This window comes from Hyperolius riggenbachi, chromosome 2 (assembly GCF_040937935.1).
Source record: "Hyperolius riggenbachi isolate aHypRig1 chromosome 2, aHypRig1.pri, whole genome shotgun sequence".
Lineage (NCBI taxonomy): Eukaryota > Metazoa > Chordata > Amphibia > Anura > Hyperoliidae > Hyperolius > Hyperolius riggenbachi.
This window is the reverse complement of record NC_090647.1, coordinates 487,870,476-487,883,314: the sequence shown is the minus strand read 5'-3', so window position 1 is coordinate 487,883,314 and position 12,839 is coordinate 487,870,476. Positions and strand designations below refer to the sequence as shown.

Below are 12,839 nucleotides of genomic sequence, written 5' to 3'. Positions count from 1 at the left end.
TTGGACATATCACTCTCTAACACTCATGCATAAAAACGCACACATTTTCCATTGGAAACTAAACTTTTTCTAGTGCAGTAATAACAGTTCGATTTCTTTTTGCATATTTAAAACAACGGGACTTGGTGTTTAGAAAAAAGAATAGAAGCGATATCAAAAGAAACAAACACATTTATAAATTAGCCCATGTTTCATCAACATATACACTTATATCCCTATTAATCGTGTATTTTATTGTATCTTTACCATTTATACTGTATAGCACCAATATCTTCTGTAGCACTTGCACATGATGTATATAGAGGTGAAACTCGAAAAATTAGAATATCATGCAAAATTTAATTTATTTCAGTAATGCAACTTAAAAGGTGAAACTAATATATGAAATAGGAACCCTTTGCAGATGTTTTGGATTAATTAGCTGATTAGAGTCTGATACTTTGAGCCTAGAATATGGAACATTTACACACTATTTCAATGGTCTGAAATTTTGATTTTGATGAACTCATAAGCTGTAAGCCATATTCTTCAAAATTATAACAAATAAAGGCTTGAAATATTTGGCTTTGCATGTAATGGGGTTGATTCACTTAACCGTGCTAACACATAGCACGGGCACGCTAGCATTTTGCATGCGTTATAACGCGCATAACGACTCTCCTGCAAACGGGAATTTTCAACTGCAAATGCGAATTTTCACGTGCAAATGCGCACGTTATGCCACATTTATGCGTGAAAACCGTTATGCGCGTTGTCACGTGCGCAAAACACTAGCGCATCGTGCTATGACTGAGTTAGCACGGTTAAGTGAATCGACCCCAATGAGTCTATTTCATATATTAGTTTCATGATTTAAGTTGAATTAGGGCTTGTTCACACAGTAATGTTTTGTTTTTGCCTTTTTTTAATTGTCTGTGATTCCCCAAAGCACTTCCTGTACCATTTTTGGGGCGATTTGCCTCAATGGAAGGCATAGGGAAATCGCAAAATGCTTGAAAAAGTGCTTTGTATAGTGATTTGCCCAGCGCTTTTTAAGAATAAATACATTGTATTTATTCTTTTATGGGTCAAAGAGTTCACTTCCTGACTTGCGACAGGAAGTGAAAAAACAAATATTTCTGCAAAAGCGCTTAGAAAAGCGCTTTACAAAAAACTGTAGCGCCAGGTAAGTGCCGGCAGGCACTAAAAAAAAATCACTCACAAAATCGCAAAACACTGGCGTCAGCGATTGCGATTTTAGATGTGAACAAGGCCTTCCTGAAATAAATGAACTTTTGTATGATATTCTAATTTTTAGAGTTTCACCTGTATGCAGGGCTGGCTTAAGGGGCTCCGGGGGCCCTGAAGCAAATTGAATGGGGGGGGCCCTGCTCGAATACCCTCCCTCCCGGCGATCACCTCTGCTCCCCGGGGCCCTTGCTAGCAGGAGAAATTACTCACCTCTTCCGGCGGATGGCACAGTCCGGGCACTCGTCATGTTGTCCTCCACCTCCTCTATGAAACGGCACGTGTTATTTGTAAACACGCACCGGGTCATAGAGGAGGTGGAGGACAACATGGCAAGAGTGCCCGAACTGTGCTGTCCGCCGGAAGAGGTGAGTAATTGCTCCTGCAGCTTGTTAGCAAGGGCCCTGGGGAGCAGAGAGAGCAGGGGAACAGACAATATTTAGCAGGGCCAGAGGCGCTGGGCTTCTGCAGAGGTCGGGGGCCCCAAGGCAAATGCCCCCTTTGCCTCTATGGGAGAGCCGGCCCTGCCTGTATGTTAGGATATGTGATAATTTATATGCTCTTAAACAACTTATCCACTGATCTAGAGTCAGTTAAATGTGTTAAGTGTTAAGTTAAGTGTTAAATAAAGTTTATTCAGAGAGCAGAGAAGAAATAAAAATAGTATGTGTTCCTGGGAGAAGAAGCATGTTTGTGTGCGGTTTATCCTTAGTCAGAGATCTGCTGTAAATCATAAGATAAGATTAGAAAGCAGCATCAGCATGGTTATCTCATCTCTTAAATAAAATGGCAACAATATATTAATTTCTTAGATGCACACAATCTAAAGGTGGCCATACATCAGACGACTTGGCCGCGGATCGACCATCCAATTCAATTATCATAATCGAATTAGATGAAAATCGGTGCCGCCAAGTGCATGCCCGACCGACAAAGCAACCAATTTTGGGACAGAAATTGGTTGCACGGTCAGTCGCGCATGCCGCAAGATGACTGGCCGAAGTTGGTTGGTCGGGTGTGCGGCGGTACGGCGGCGATTTCCTGAACGAGCGATGAGACGACGAAACCCCCGCCGCAATGTATCAATGTGCCCGTGTGTGTACATTTATACGTTACCTGTCCTGTTGCAGCCTTTGCACGGTGTGTCTGTAGACCTCCGGGCAGCCCTCTGTCCACGCCACGGGAGCATTGTGACAGACCCTATGGGCCGACGTCAGACACTATGCGCCAGTAGCGTGTACGGAGAGCTGCCCGGTGGTTACGGACACCGCACGGAGGCTGCTACAGGACAGGTAACATACAGTGGGATGCCAAAGTTTGGGCAACCTTGTTAATCGTTGTGATTTTCCTGTATAAATCGTTGGTTGTTATAATAAAAAATGTCAGTTAAATATATCATATAGGAGACACACAGAGTGATATTTGAGAAGTAAAATGACGTTTATTGGATTTAAATAAAGTGTGCAATAATTGTTTAAATAAAATTAGACAGGTGCATAAATTTGGGCACTGTTGTCACGTTGTTGATTCCAAACCCTTTAGAACTAATTATTGGAACTCAAATTGGCTTGGTAAGCTCAGTGACCCCTGACATACATTCACAGGTTAATCAAATCATGAGAGAGTATTTAAGGGGTCAATTGTAAGTTTCCCTCCTCTTTTTTAATTTTATCTGAAGAGTAGCAACATGGGGGTCTCAAAACAACTCTTAAATGACCTAAAGACAAAGATTGTTTACCATCATGGTTTAGGGGAAGGATACAGAAAGCTGTCTCAGAGATTTCAGCTGTCTGTTTCCACAGTAAGGAACATATTGAGGAAATGGAACACCACAGGCTCAGTTCAAGTTAAGGCTTGAAGTAGCAGACCAAGAAAAATCTCGGATAGATAGAAGCTACGAATGGTGAGAACAGTCAGAGTCAACACACAGACCAGCACCAAGGACTTACAACATCATCTTGCTGCAGATGGAGTCACTGTGCATCGTTCAACCATTCGGCACACACACAAGGAGATGCTGTATGTGAGAGTGATGCAGAGGAAGCCCACAGCACAAACAGAGCCGATTGAGGTATGCAAAAGCACATTTGGACAAGCTAGCTTCATTTTGGAATAAGGTGCTGTGGACTGATGAGTTATTTGGGCATAACAAGGGGCTATATGCATGGAGGAAAAAGAACACAACATTCCAAGAAAAACACCTGCTACCTACAGTAAAATATGGTGGTGGTTCCACCATGCTGTGGGGCTGTTTGGCCAGCTGTTTGGGAATCTTGTCAAAGTTGAGGGACGCATAGATTCCACTCAGTATCAGCAGATTCTGGAGACCAATGTGCAGGAATCAGTGACAAAGCTGAAGCTGCATCAAGGCTGGATCTTTCAACAAGACAACTACCCTAAACACTGCTCAAAATCCACTAAAGCAGGCCATACACTGGCTTGATTCGCGGCCGTTTCGACAGCAGATTCGATCCTGGGATCGAATCTGCTGGCAATCGTTCGTGGTAAACGCAGCCGCCGATCCGATTTCCTCCCGAAATCGGATCGGTCCGCCGATCGCGCCGTGTGGGAAATTACCCTCGATCGCCCGCGGGTAAAGTGCGAGTCGCTAGCGGCGGCCGATCCGATCAAGTATACATTACCTGAGGCTGGCTCCCGGGCGTCTATTCCGCGCTGCATGGCTCTGTTCCGGCTCCATCCATCCCGGCGCTTCCTGTGTCACTGCAGTGACCAGGAAGTTCAAATAGAGGGCGCTCTATTTGAACTTCCTGGTCACGGAGTAACACAGGAAGCGCCGGGATGGAGCCGGAACAGAGCCGTGCAATGCGGAGAAGATGCCCGGGAGCCAGCATCAGGTAATGTATACGGTGGGGGGGACAGGCGGCAGGAGCAGCTCAGCAGATGGTGAATCGGTTTCAGGCTGAAATCGATTCACAATCTGTTTGCAGTAAAGGCAGCCATACGATCCCTCTCTGATCAGATTCGATCAGATACGGATCTGTCAGCTGGTCGATCTAATGGCACATCGACCAGTGTATGGCTACCTTAAGGCATTCATGCAGAGGAACAAGTACAACATTCTGGAATGGCCGTCTCAGTCCCCAGACCTAAATATAATTGAAAATCTGTGGTGTGAGTTAAAGAGATCTGTCCATGCTCGGAAGCCATCAAACCTGAATGAACTAGAGACGTTTTGTAAAGAGGAATGGTCCCAAATACCTGCAACCAGAATCCAGACTGTCATTGGAACCTCCAGGAAGCGTTTAGAAGCTGTAATTTCTGGAAAAGGAGGATCCACTAAATATTGATTTCTTTTTTTGTGGTGCCCAAATGTATGCACCTGCACCTGTTTACACACTAATTTTGTGTAAACAATTATTGCACACTTTCTGTAAATGCAATAAACTTCATTTCACTTCTCAAATATCACTGTGTGTTTCTCCCATATGATACATTTAACTGACATTTTTTATCGCAAAAACCAACGATTTATACAGGAAAATCACGACGATTAACAAGGTTGCTCAAACTTTGGCATCCCACTTTATAAATGCACACACTGGGGGGGGGGGGGGACATTTATACATTGTGGGCAGCGGCGGTGCGGACTCAGACGATTCCCTGAAGATTTCATGTTAAAATCGGACGGGAATCGGCGTGTAGTATATGGGCAGAATTGACAAAAAGACAAATGTATGTCTTAATCAGATTCGATTAGAGATAAATTTGTCTCTTTGTCTACTCTCCCCAGTAATCGTTAGGTCTATGGCTACCTTTATTCTTACCATAGTCTGTCACTGTGTTCCTATTGTAGAATACACGGAAACAGAGGGAGAACATACAAACTCCACCCAGATAGCGTCTTGGCCCAGATTTGAACACCACATCCACTAGGCCACCATGCTGCCCACAACAATACAATGCAACAACAATTTCCATCATGTATCACAGGATTTTTCTCACTAAAATACAATTACAAAATAATTTAGTTATATTCATCTGACTTGCTAAGAATAATTATTTTTACAAACTTTTTTATTTCATTTCTCAGTGAGCATGTCAGTTCCTCTGCCTGCATTATGAAATTGATTTTTGTCAGGCAGTTCCTCTATTTTTGGTATTCTATCTGACGAGAGAGAGAGAGAGAGAGAGAGAGAGAGAGAGAGAGAGAGAGAGAGAGAGAGAGAGAGAGAGAAAGAGAGAGAGAGAGAGAGAGAGAGAGAGAGAGAGAGACAGAAAGAGAGAGACCAAACTTTTGGGAGCATCTACTAGACGGAGTGATGCGTCTTATCAATCAAGCCGCTGATGCGGCTCGATTGCTAAGATCCAACAGGTCCGATCTCGCCGCGGCCGATTCCCTGCTCGTTCCCCACGAGCGGACAATGGCAGGGAATCGAGCAGAAGATAAGCGGCGCCGGCGGGGACGAGGGGGGATCGAATCTGACGCGCGAGCGGGGATGCGGCGGGGATGCAGCGGAGTCGAGCCGGCGGCTAATTAAGCCGCCGGATCGCTCCGTGTAGATTAGGCTTAAGATGAGATCCATGACACGTCCATTGCTTTGTTGCTTTGTTGTTCCATCAATCAGAATTTTATCTTGTGTAGTGCGAATCAGCCCTAACAATTTTCACATTCTTCACTGTACACATTTTGGTTGCTTCATATCTTCAGTAATGTCCCATGAAAAGATATAATAAAATGTTTACAAAAATGTGAGAGGTGTACTCACTTTTGTGAGATACTATATACTGGTATTTAAAGAGAAACTGTAACCAAGAATTGAACTTCATCCCAATCAGTAGCTGATACCCCCTTTCCCGTGAGAAACCTATTCCTTTTCTCAAACGGATCATCAAGGGCCTCTGTATGGCTGATACTGTGGTGAAACCCCTCCAACAGTGTGATGTTAGCGCCTCACAGCTCTGAGGTCCTGCCATCACACTGTTGGAGCCTTGTTGCATTGTGGAAAATAACAGCTGTATATACAGCTGTTTCCAACTGTCAAAAAAAAAAAACAAGCAGCATCTCCTTCCAGTGACATCACCTGCCAGCAGTAAAAATGTCACCATGTGGTAAATGTCAGAATGTAAATCAGGGAGAGGAAATATTTTACAATGAGCAAACACTGACTAAATCATTTATACATAATTATTGTAAAAATTAAGAACTTTTTTATTACATTATTTTCAATGGAGTTAGGACTTATTTCTTTAACATTGTGTTTTAAGGATGAGTATAGCTTTGCTTTGATGTAGATCTTTTCCATTTCATTTTTTAGGACTTTGAATCTTTCTTTGATGCCAAAGAAGGAAATGAGATCTATGTGTTCCTAGGTCTGTGCCCACCAAAGGTAAGTTAATGTTTCATTGTTTCATGGCTAGGATGAGGTAATTATTTTTTTACTCTTATGTCTCTTATGTGACTCTCTCTGACAGTTTTATGTGAGTGGTTTATACTGAGTCTACTGATGAACTCTGGTCCACAATTATAAGTACTGCTGCACAGGGAAAGTGGCTATGCTCTTACAGGACGGTGTGTCCATTGGTTAATGAACTCGTTTTAGTACTTTGTGTATGGAGTCGGATAAGCTATATACACACAATAGAGTTTCATCTTCCAGAATCAGAATCAGAATCAGAATCATTTATTTCGCCAAGTACAACGGGGGTTGTACCCGGAATTATTTTTGGCACATACAGGGTCGGTGATGGTACAGCAAAACGCAAGCAGTAATGTACATTACAGTAAGTAGTGAGTACACAGTGCATGGAACATAATAATTAGTTACATAGTTACATAGTAGACGGTCCAGAGGGGACATCCAAGTGCCATGTGAGTGGAGTCGCTACCTTCTCTGCAGCGCTCTCAACAGCTCTGCAGCTATTCGGATGCCCCCCCAGAATGCCTATGGAGAAAGTAGTGTAGAGAGACAGTAGAGACGAAAGAGGGAGAGAAAAAAAAAAAAAAAAAGAAAAGTCCCTGTGGGTTGCGGCAGTGCCGTAGCTGGCTGGTGCCCTCGTTGCATGTCCCAGTGGCCGGGCATTAGCCTTACTGTGGCATTAGTCAGTGCGGTCGATCAGTCTGGCAGTATAAGGTCCAAAAGAGGGGCTGCGGGCACCCAGCTTGATGGTGGAGCATATGGCCTCTGGCACCCCTTATGTACCTTTGGTGTAGAGGCTCGGGTGGCTGCGGCCTGGTCCATGGCCTTGGGCTGGAGGCCTAGAGAGCCACAAAGGGCTGTGGGCGCAGGAGACCTGGCCTGATGGAGAGACCCAGGCGTTCAGTGTCTGGAGCTGGCAGCGGTGGAGGAGAGCACCCGGGGACCATGCTGGGCTATTTGAGACTAGGACCGGGCCGTGTGGGGGTCAGTGGCTCACCATGCCAGTGGATGGGCAGAGGCTTGTACTGGTCCTGGCAGCGATGATGGAGAGCGACCAGGTCTTGCCTGCACTGGTCGGAGCAGCTTCAGGGGGCAGCATCCTGTGCTGTGGACTTGCAATGCGAGTGCTGCGAGGAAGAGGCAGGAGACTGATGCAGCGGCTAGGTCCTGTCCGAGAGCTGCTGTGGTCCTGCAGATGGTGCAGGGGCTGTCCCTTCCCCACATGGCGAAGCTCCCAGGGCAAGGATGGGACCGCTCAGGAGGGATCGGAAACTCCCCCGGCGGCTGGTGGGACCACGTGGGAGGGCCCGTGCAGTCCAAAAGATGGACCGCATTTGAACCTCGATCCGGGGATGGGGCACGCCGGCAGCAAGAACCCACCCGCATCTGCCGACCGGGCTGCAGAGTTTGTCCCGGGGGCTGCAGGTCACAGCGACGGTGGAGCAGGCTGACGGATCCCTGGCACCCGCTGATCCTCCGGCCGCCCACGTGGAGGAACCAGCAGACCTCTATCTCCCGGAGCCTTGGTAGCGATGGAGAAGCCGGCTGACAATGTCTGCAGCAGAGGCAGACACAATGCCGGCGGAGGCCCTCTTCAGGACTGCACCGGGAGCCGACCGACGATGGAGAGGAGGCAGCGCAGACAGTGAGCAGCGCTCGGCTGCATGGCGCCCATCCTGCCCCCCGGCTGCTACAGTTTACCCTGTAGTGCGAGCTCCAGACATCCCCGAACCGCTAGGCAGCACGCAAAGCTCGCCCCTTCCCCAGATAGATAGAGGAGATCGGGCGAGTACAGCAGGGGTGGATCAGGAGGAAAATAGCAAAAAAGTCCGGAGCCCTGTGGCCGCGGCGTCCGAGTCCGGCGCCATCTTGATGAACAACCAAAGAATGATAGCCCGGTTAAAATCTATGTGCAAATGTCTGAGACGGCTGATTTTGGCACAGAGCTGCGCCGATAGTTTGGACGCCGCCTTAGGCTGTAATGTCCATTACGGCTATAGTGGTGCTCAGTGACTAATTTGGGCGCCAGGGATTGCCAGAGCTCAAATTAGAAAAAAAAGTGGTAATTTGCCCACCTGCAGTAGCTGGTTTTGGGATAGTGTTCTGTGGACTGATGAAACAAAATTAGAACTGTTTGGGCCCATGGATCAACGCTATGTTTGGAGGAGGAAGAACAAGGCCTATGAAGAAAAGAACACCTTGCCTACTGTGAAGCATGGCGGGGGGGGGGGGGGGGGGGGGGCTGCGGGTCAATCATGCTTTGGGGCTGTTTTGCTTCTGCAGGTACAGGGAAGCTTCAGCGTGTGCAAGGTACCATGAATGCTCTTCAGTACCAGGAGATAGTGGATGAACATGTGATGCAGTCTCACAAACCTGAGGCTTTGGAGACGTTGGACCTTTCAACAGGACAATGATCCCAAGCATACCTCCAAGTCCACTAGAGCATGGTTGCAGATTAAAGGCTGGAACATTTTAGAGTGGCCATCGCAGTCACCAGACTTAAATCCGATTGAGAACCTCTGGTGGGACTTAAAGAAAGCAGTTGCAGCGCGCAAGCCTTAGAATGTGACTGAACTGGAGGCTTTTGCCCATGAAAAATGGGCTAAGATACCCGTAGATCGCTGCAAGAAACTTGTGTCAAGCTATGCTTCACGTTTAAAAGCTGTTATAACTGGAAAAGGATGTTGTACTAACTAAGTACTAAGAATGAATGTCACTTGGGGGTTGAATAAAACTGATAATGATGTGAGCACAGAAAAGACATTTGTGGTTATTTCATTATAAATGTTATGTTATATTTGTCTGACTTACAAGTGCCTCTTTGATTTAATTGTAAACAAGATGACTGAAATGATCAAAATCAATGTCAAACTGGCCAAAACACTCAATTTCAGTGAAGTTGAATAATTTTGAACACAACTGTATGCCAGTCACAACATGTTGCTGATAGCTCATTAATGATCCAAAATGTTAGATCCTATACAACCAATGCTAGAGTCCAATCAATGAGATGAGATTGGAGGTGTTGGTTACAGCTGCCCTGCCCCATAGAAACACAGGCAAGTTTTGGATTTGCTTTTCCCAAGAAGCATTGCCTGATGTGAATACTGCCTCAGAAAAAAGAGCTCTCAAAAGACCTACGATTAAGAATTGTTAACTTGCATAGAGCTGGAAAGGGTTATAAAAGTATCTTCAAAAGTCTTGCTGTTCATCAGTCCACGGTAGGACAAATTGTCTATAAATGGAGAAAGTTCAGCACTGCTGCTACTTTCCCTAGGAGTGGCCATCCTGTAAAGATGACTGCAAGAGCACAGTGCAGAATGCTCAATGAGGTGAAGAAGAATCCTAGAGTGTCAGCTAAAGACATACAAAAGTCTCTGGCATATGCTAACATTCATGTTAGAGAATCTAACTACTAAAACACTAAACAAGAATGGACTTCAAGGGAGGATACCACAGAAGAAGCCACTGCTCTCCCCCCCAAAAAAACATTGTTGCACATTTAAAGTTTGCAAAAGAGCACCTGGATGTTCCACAGCGGTACTGGCAAAATATTCTGTGGACAGATGAAGTCAAAGTTGAGTTGTTTGGAAGAAACACACAACACTAAGGGCTCGATTCACTAAAGTGTGATAACTGCTATCACAGCAGTTATCACGCAAGCTGCTGCGCGCTAACCATTTGCGCGAACAGCGTTACTTTGTGTGATAAGCGAAGGTTTGTGCGCAATCACATGCGCTTTTCAAGTTAAATTGCTGTGGCGTGCTGAAAATGCCGTGGCATGACCTCGAGAAAGCGATTTACACCAGACATCCCAAGAATATTGTTGAACTGAAACAGTTCTGTAAAGAGAAATAGTCAAGAATTACTCTTGACTGTTGTACATGTCTAATCTGCAACTTCAGGAAACATTTGGTTGAAGTTATTGCTTTGTGGCCAGATTTCTGGTGTTCTGACCCCCTCTAATCCGTTTTTCCCTTATTTGGTCATGTTTTATGGTGATTGGCTCCTGAATTCTTGGGTCTAGCCCCTTTGGGTGGAGTTATGGGTATTTAAACCCCTGTGCAGTTCACCTTAGTTGCCATTCTCCTCCAGTTTCTGCCATGCGCGGTTCCCGTGTTTGAAAATTGGATGAGTAAGTAGAAACTTGTGGTGTTTTAATTGCTTAGATAACTGCTGTATTGTAAATATGGATAGACCTGTGGAACTGCACATGATTTGTATTGAGTACTACGGCCATCACACTTTTGTCCTTTCTATCTATGGCATTGTAATTTTTGATGTTGCCTGTTCCATTTTTGAAGGCATTCCTGATTGTAATTAACGTTTGTAATAATTTCCATGGTCACTGTTTGGTCGCTTTATGTTATCTGTTTGCTGGTCTTTTTGTATCAGTTTAGTGATAGAGTATATAGATATTTATAATTTTATAGGTGGTTATACCTGGCTTCATGTTGTCCAGATGTTTATTAAGAACATGTGTTTACTATACAGGTACCTGTTTAATTCTTTTGCATTTTTGGAGTTTACCATTTAATTGGTGGCTTTTGTTATCACTTTTTTCAGGGTCCCTGGCATCTTCCTTTTTGGGTTCTATCACTATAACAGTATGGTTCCATTAATTCTGTCACCCTGTTGGTGCTCTGTATTACTGTTTTCACTTACACTCACTTTCTAATTCTGTTCACCAGTTATTATGTTTCACTTTCCAGTTGTATTCCATTACCATATGGTTTTAATGGTCTTATATTTATTGTTTTTAGATTTGTCTCTATTTGTGGAGGCCTGATGAAGGGTCTTTCCCGAAACAAGTCGACGTTGTCGCCTCAGTGTGTACAACTGCACTAATCTTGATGTTAATAACTGATGCATTTTTGCCATTCTTTGCTATGGAAAATGTTTCCTGACAGATACTTTTTATAAATATTTTTGTACAAGTTTTGTCTTCAACAAAAATCTTTTGTATTTTTGCATATACATTCTTCAAGTTTCTTCATTTTTACTAGTATAAAGTCTATGTAGGTGTTGTGGCACACCTGAGAGGATATTATTATTTTTTGTTTCCCTGTATACAGAATATGAAGTTATTGCTGCCAAAGGAGGATCACCCAGTTATTAAATCCAATGGTTCACATACTTTTTCCACCTGCACTGTGAATGTTTACATGGTGTGTTCAATAAAAACATGGAAACATTTAATTATTTGTGTGGTATTAGTTTAAGCAGACTGTGATTGTCTACTGTGACTTAGATGAAGATTAGATCACATTTTATTACCAGTTTGTGAATATATATATATATATATATATATATATATATATATATATATATATATATATATATATATATATATATATATTTATATATATTATTTTCCTCCATTAAGTAGTAATTGCACATTCTGGAATATGCACCTGTTTGAACCTAGAGTCCCTTAGGGCTATGGCCCACTTGAGCGCTTTCAGCCTTTTTGGAATTGACCGTGATTTGCCGAATACTAGTAAAAAGTCTGCTATTAGTGTGTATTCAATTGTATCTGGGGCAACAAAAGCTTGCAGAAACCCTTTGAAGCTCATACATCCCTGGTATTTATGGCTTTGTGGTATTAAAATAAGCTCTCTGGTCTTAGGAACAAATAGCGATCTCTGCTTTCAGAGTCTTCATCTACAGCTGTAGACTCTTGCCTGGAGTGTCTCAGGTTAAAGGGAATCTGTTGGTTATTCATGTCAGCTGTGACAAATATCATTTACAAAGTACACTAACTAAGTGCTTTATTAGGAACACTATACTAATACTAGGTACAGCCTCCCCTTCAGTGGCGTAGCTTAGGAGCTAGGGGCCCCGGTGCGAGTTATACATGGCCGCCCCAGCACTTTATACATAACAATTGATACAGCGCACCAAAACCTGCCAAGGACAACCATAGTGTCAGATGTGCAAGAAGGGCATGGGGAGCAACTTGTTCATGATTATTATCATTTAAAGCATCTATAGAAGTGATTACTACAAGCACAGGACCAATAAAGAGCTAATACTGCAGTTGAGGGAGGGCCTTATGGGGCCCCTCTGGCCCAAGGGCCCCGATGCGGTGGAAACCTCTGCAACCCCTATTGCTATGCCACTGCTCCACTTGCACTCAAAACAGTCTTCAACTGTCCAGGTTTCCTATAGCTGTTAGCCTCGTTTTTTTATTCTTGTCTGACAGGAGTGGAACTAGTGGTGTAGGCGTAGCTA

General features: G+C 44.2%; 1 protein-coding gene across 2 annotated transcripts in view; it reads left to right on the top strand.

The window, feature by feature from the left end:
* The window catches only part of SH3BGR (SH3 domain binding glutamate rich protein), a 110,052-nt gene that overhangs the window by 51,974 nt on the left and 45,239 nt on the right, over positions 1 to 12,839 (top strand). For both annotated transcript variants that reach the window (XM_068270371.1, XM_068270372.1), the window contains exon 3: positions 6,504 to 6,575. In XM_068270371.1, coding sequence (XP_068126472.1) covers positions 6,504 to 6,575 — 72 coding nt within the window. The remainder of the gene's footprint in view (positions 1 to 6,503; positions 6,576 to 12,839) is intronic.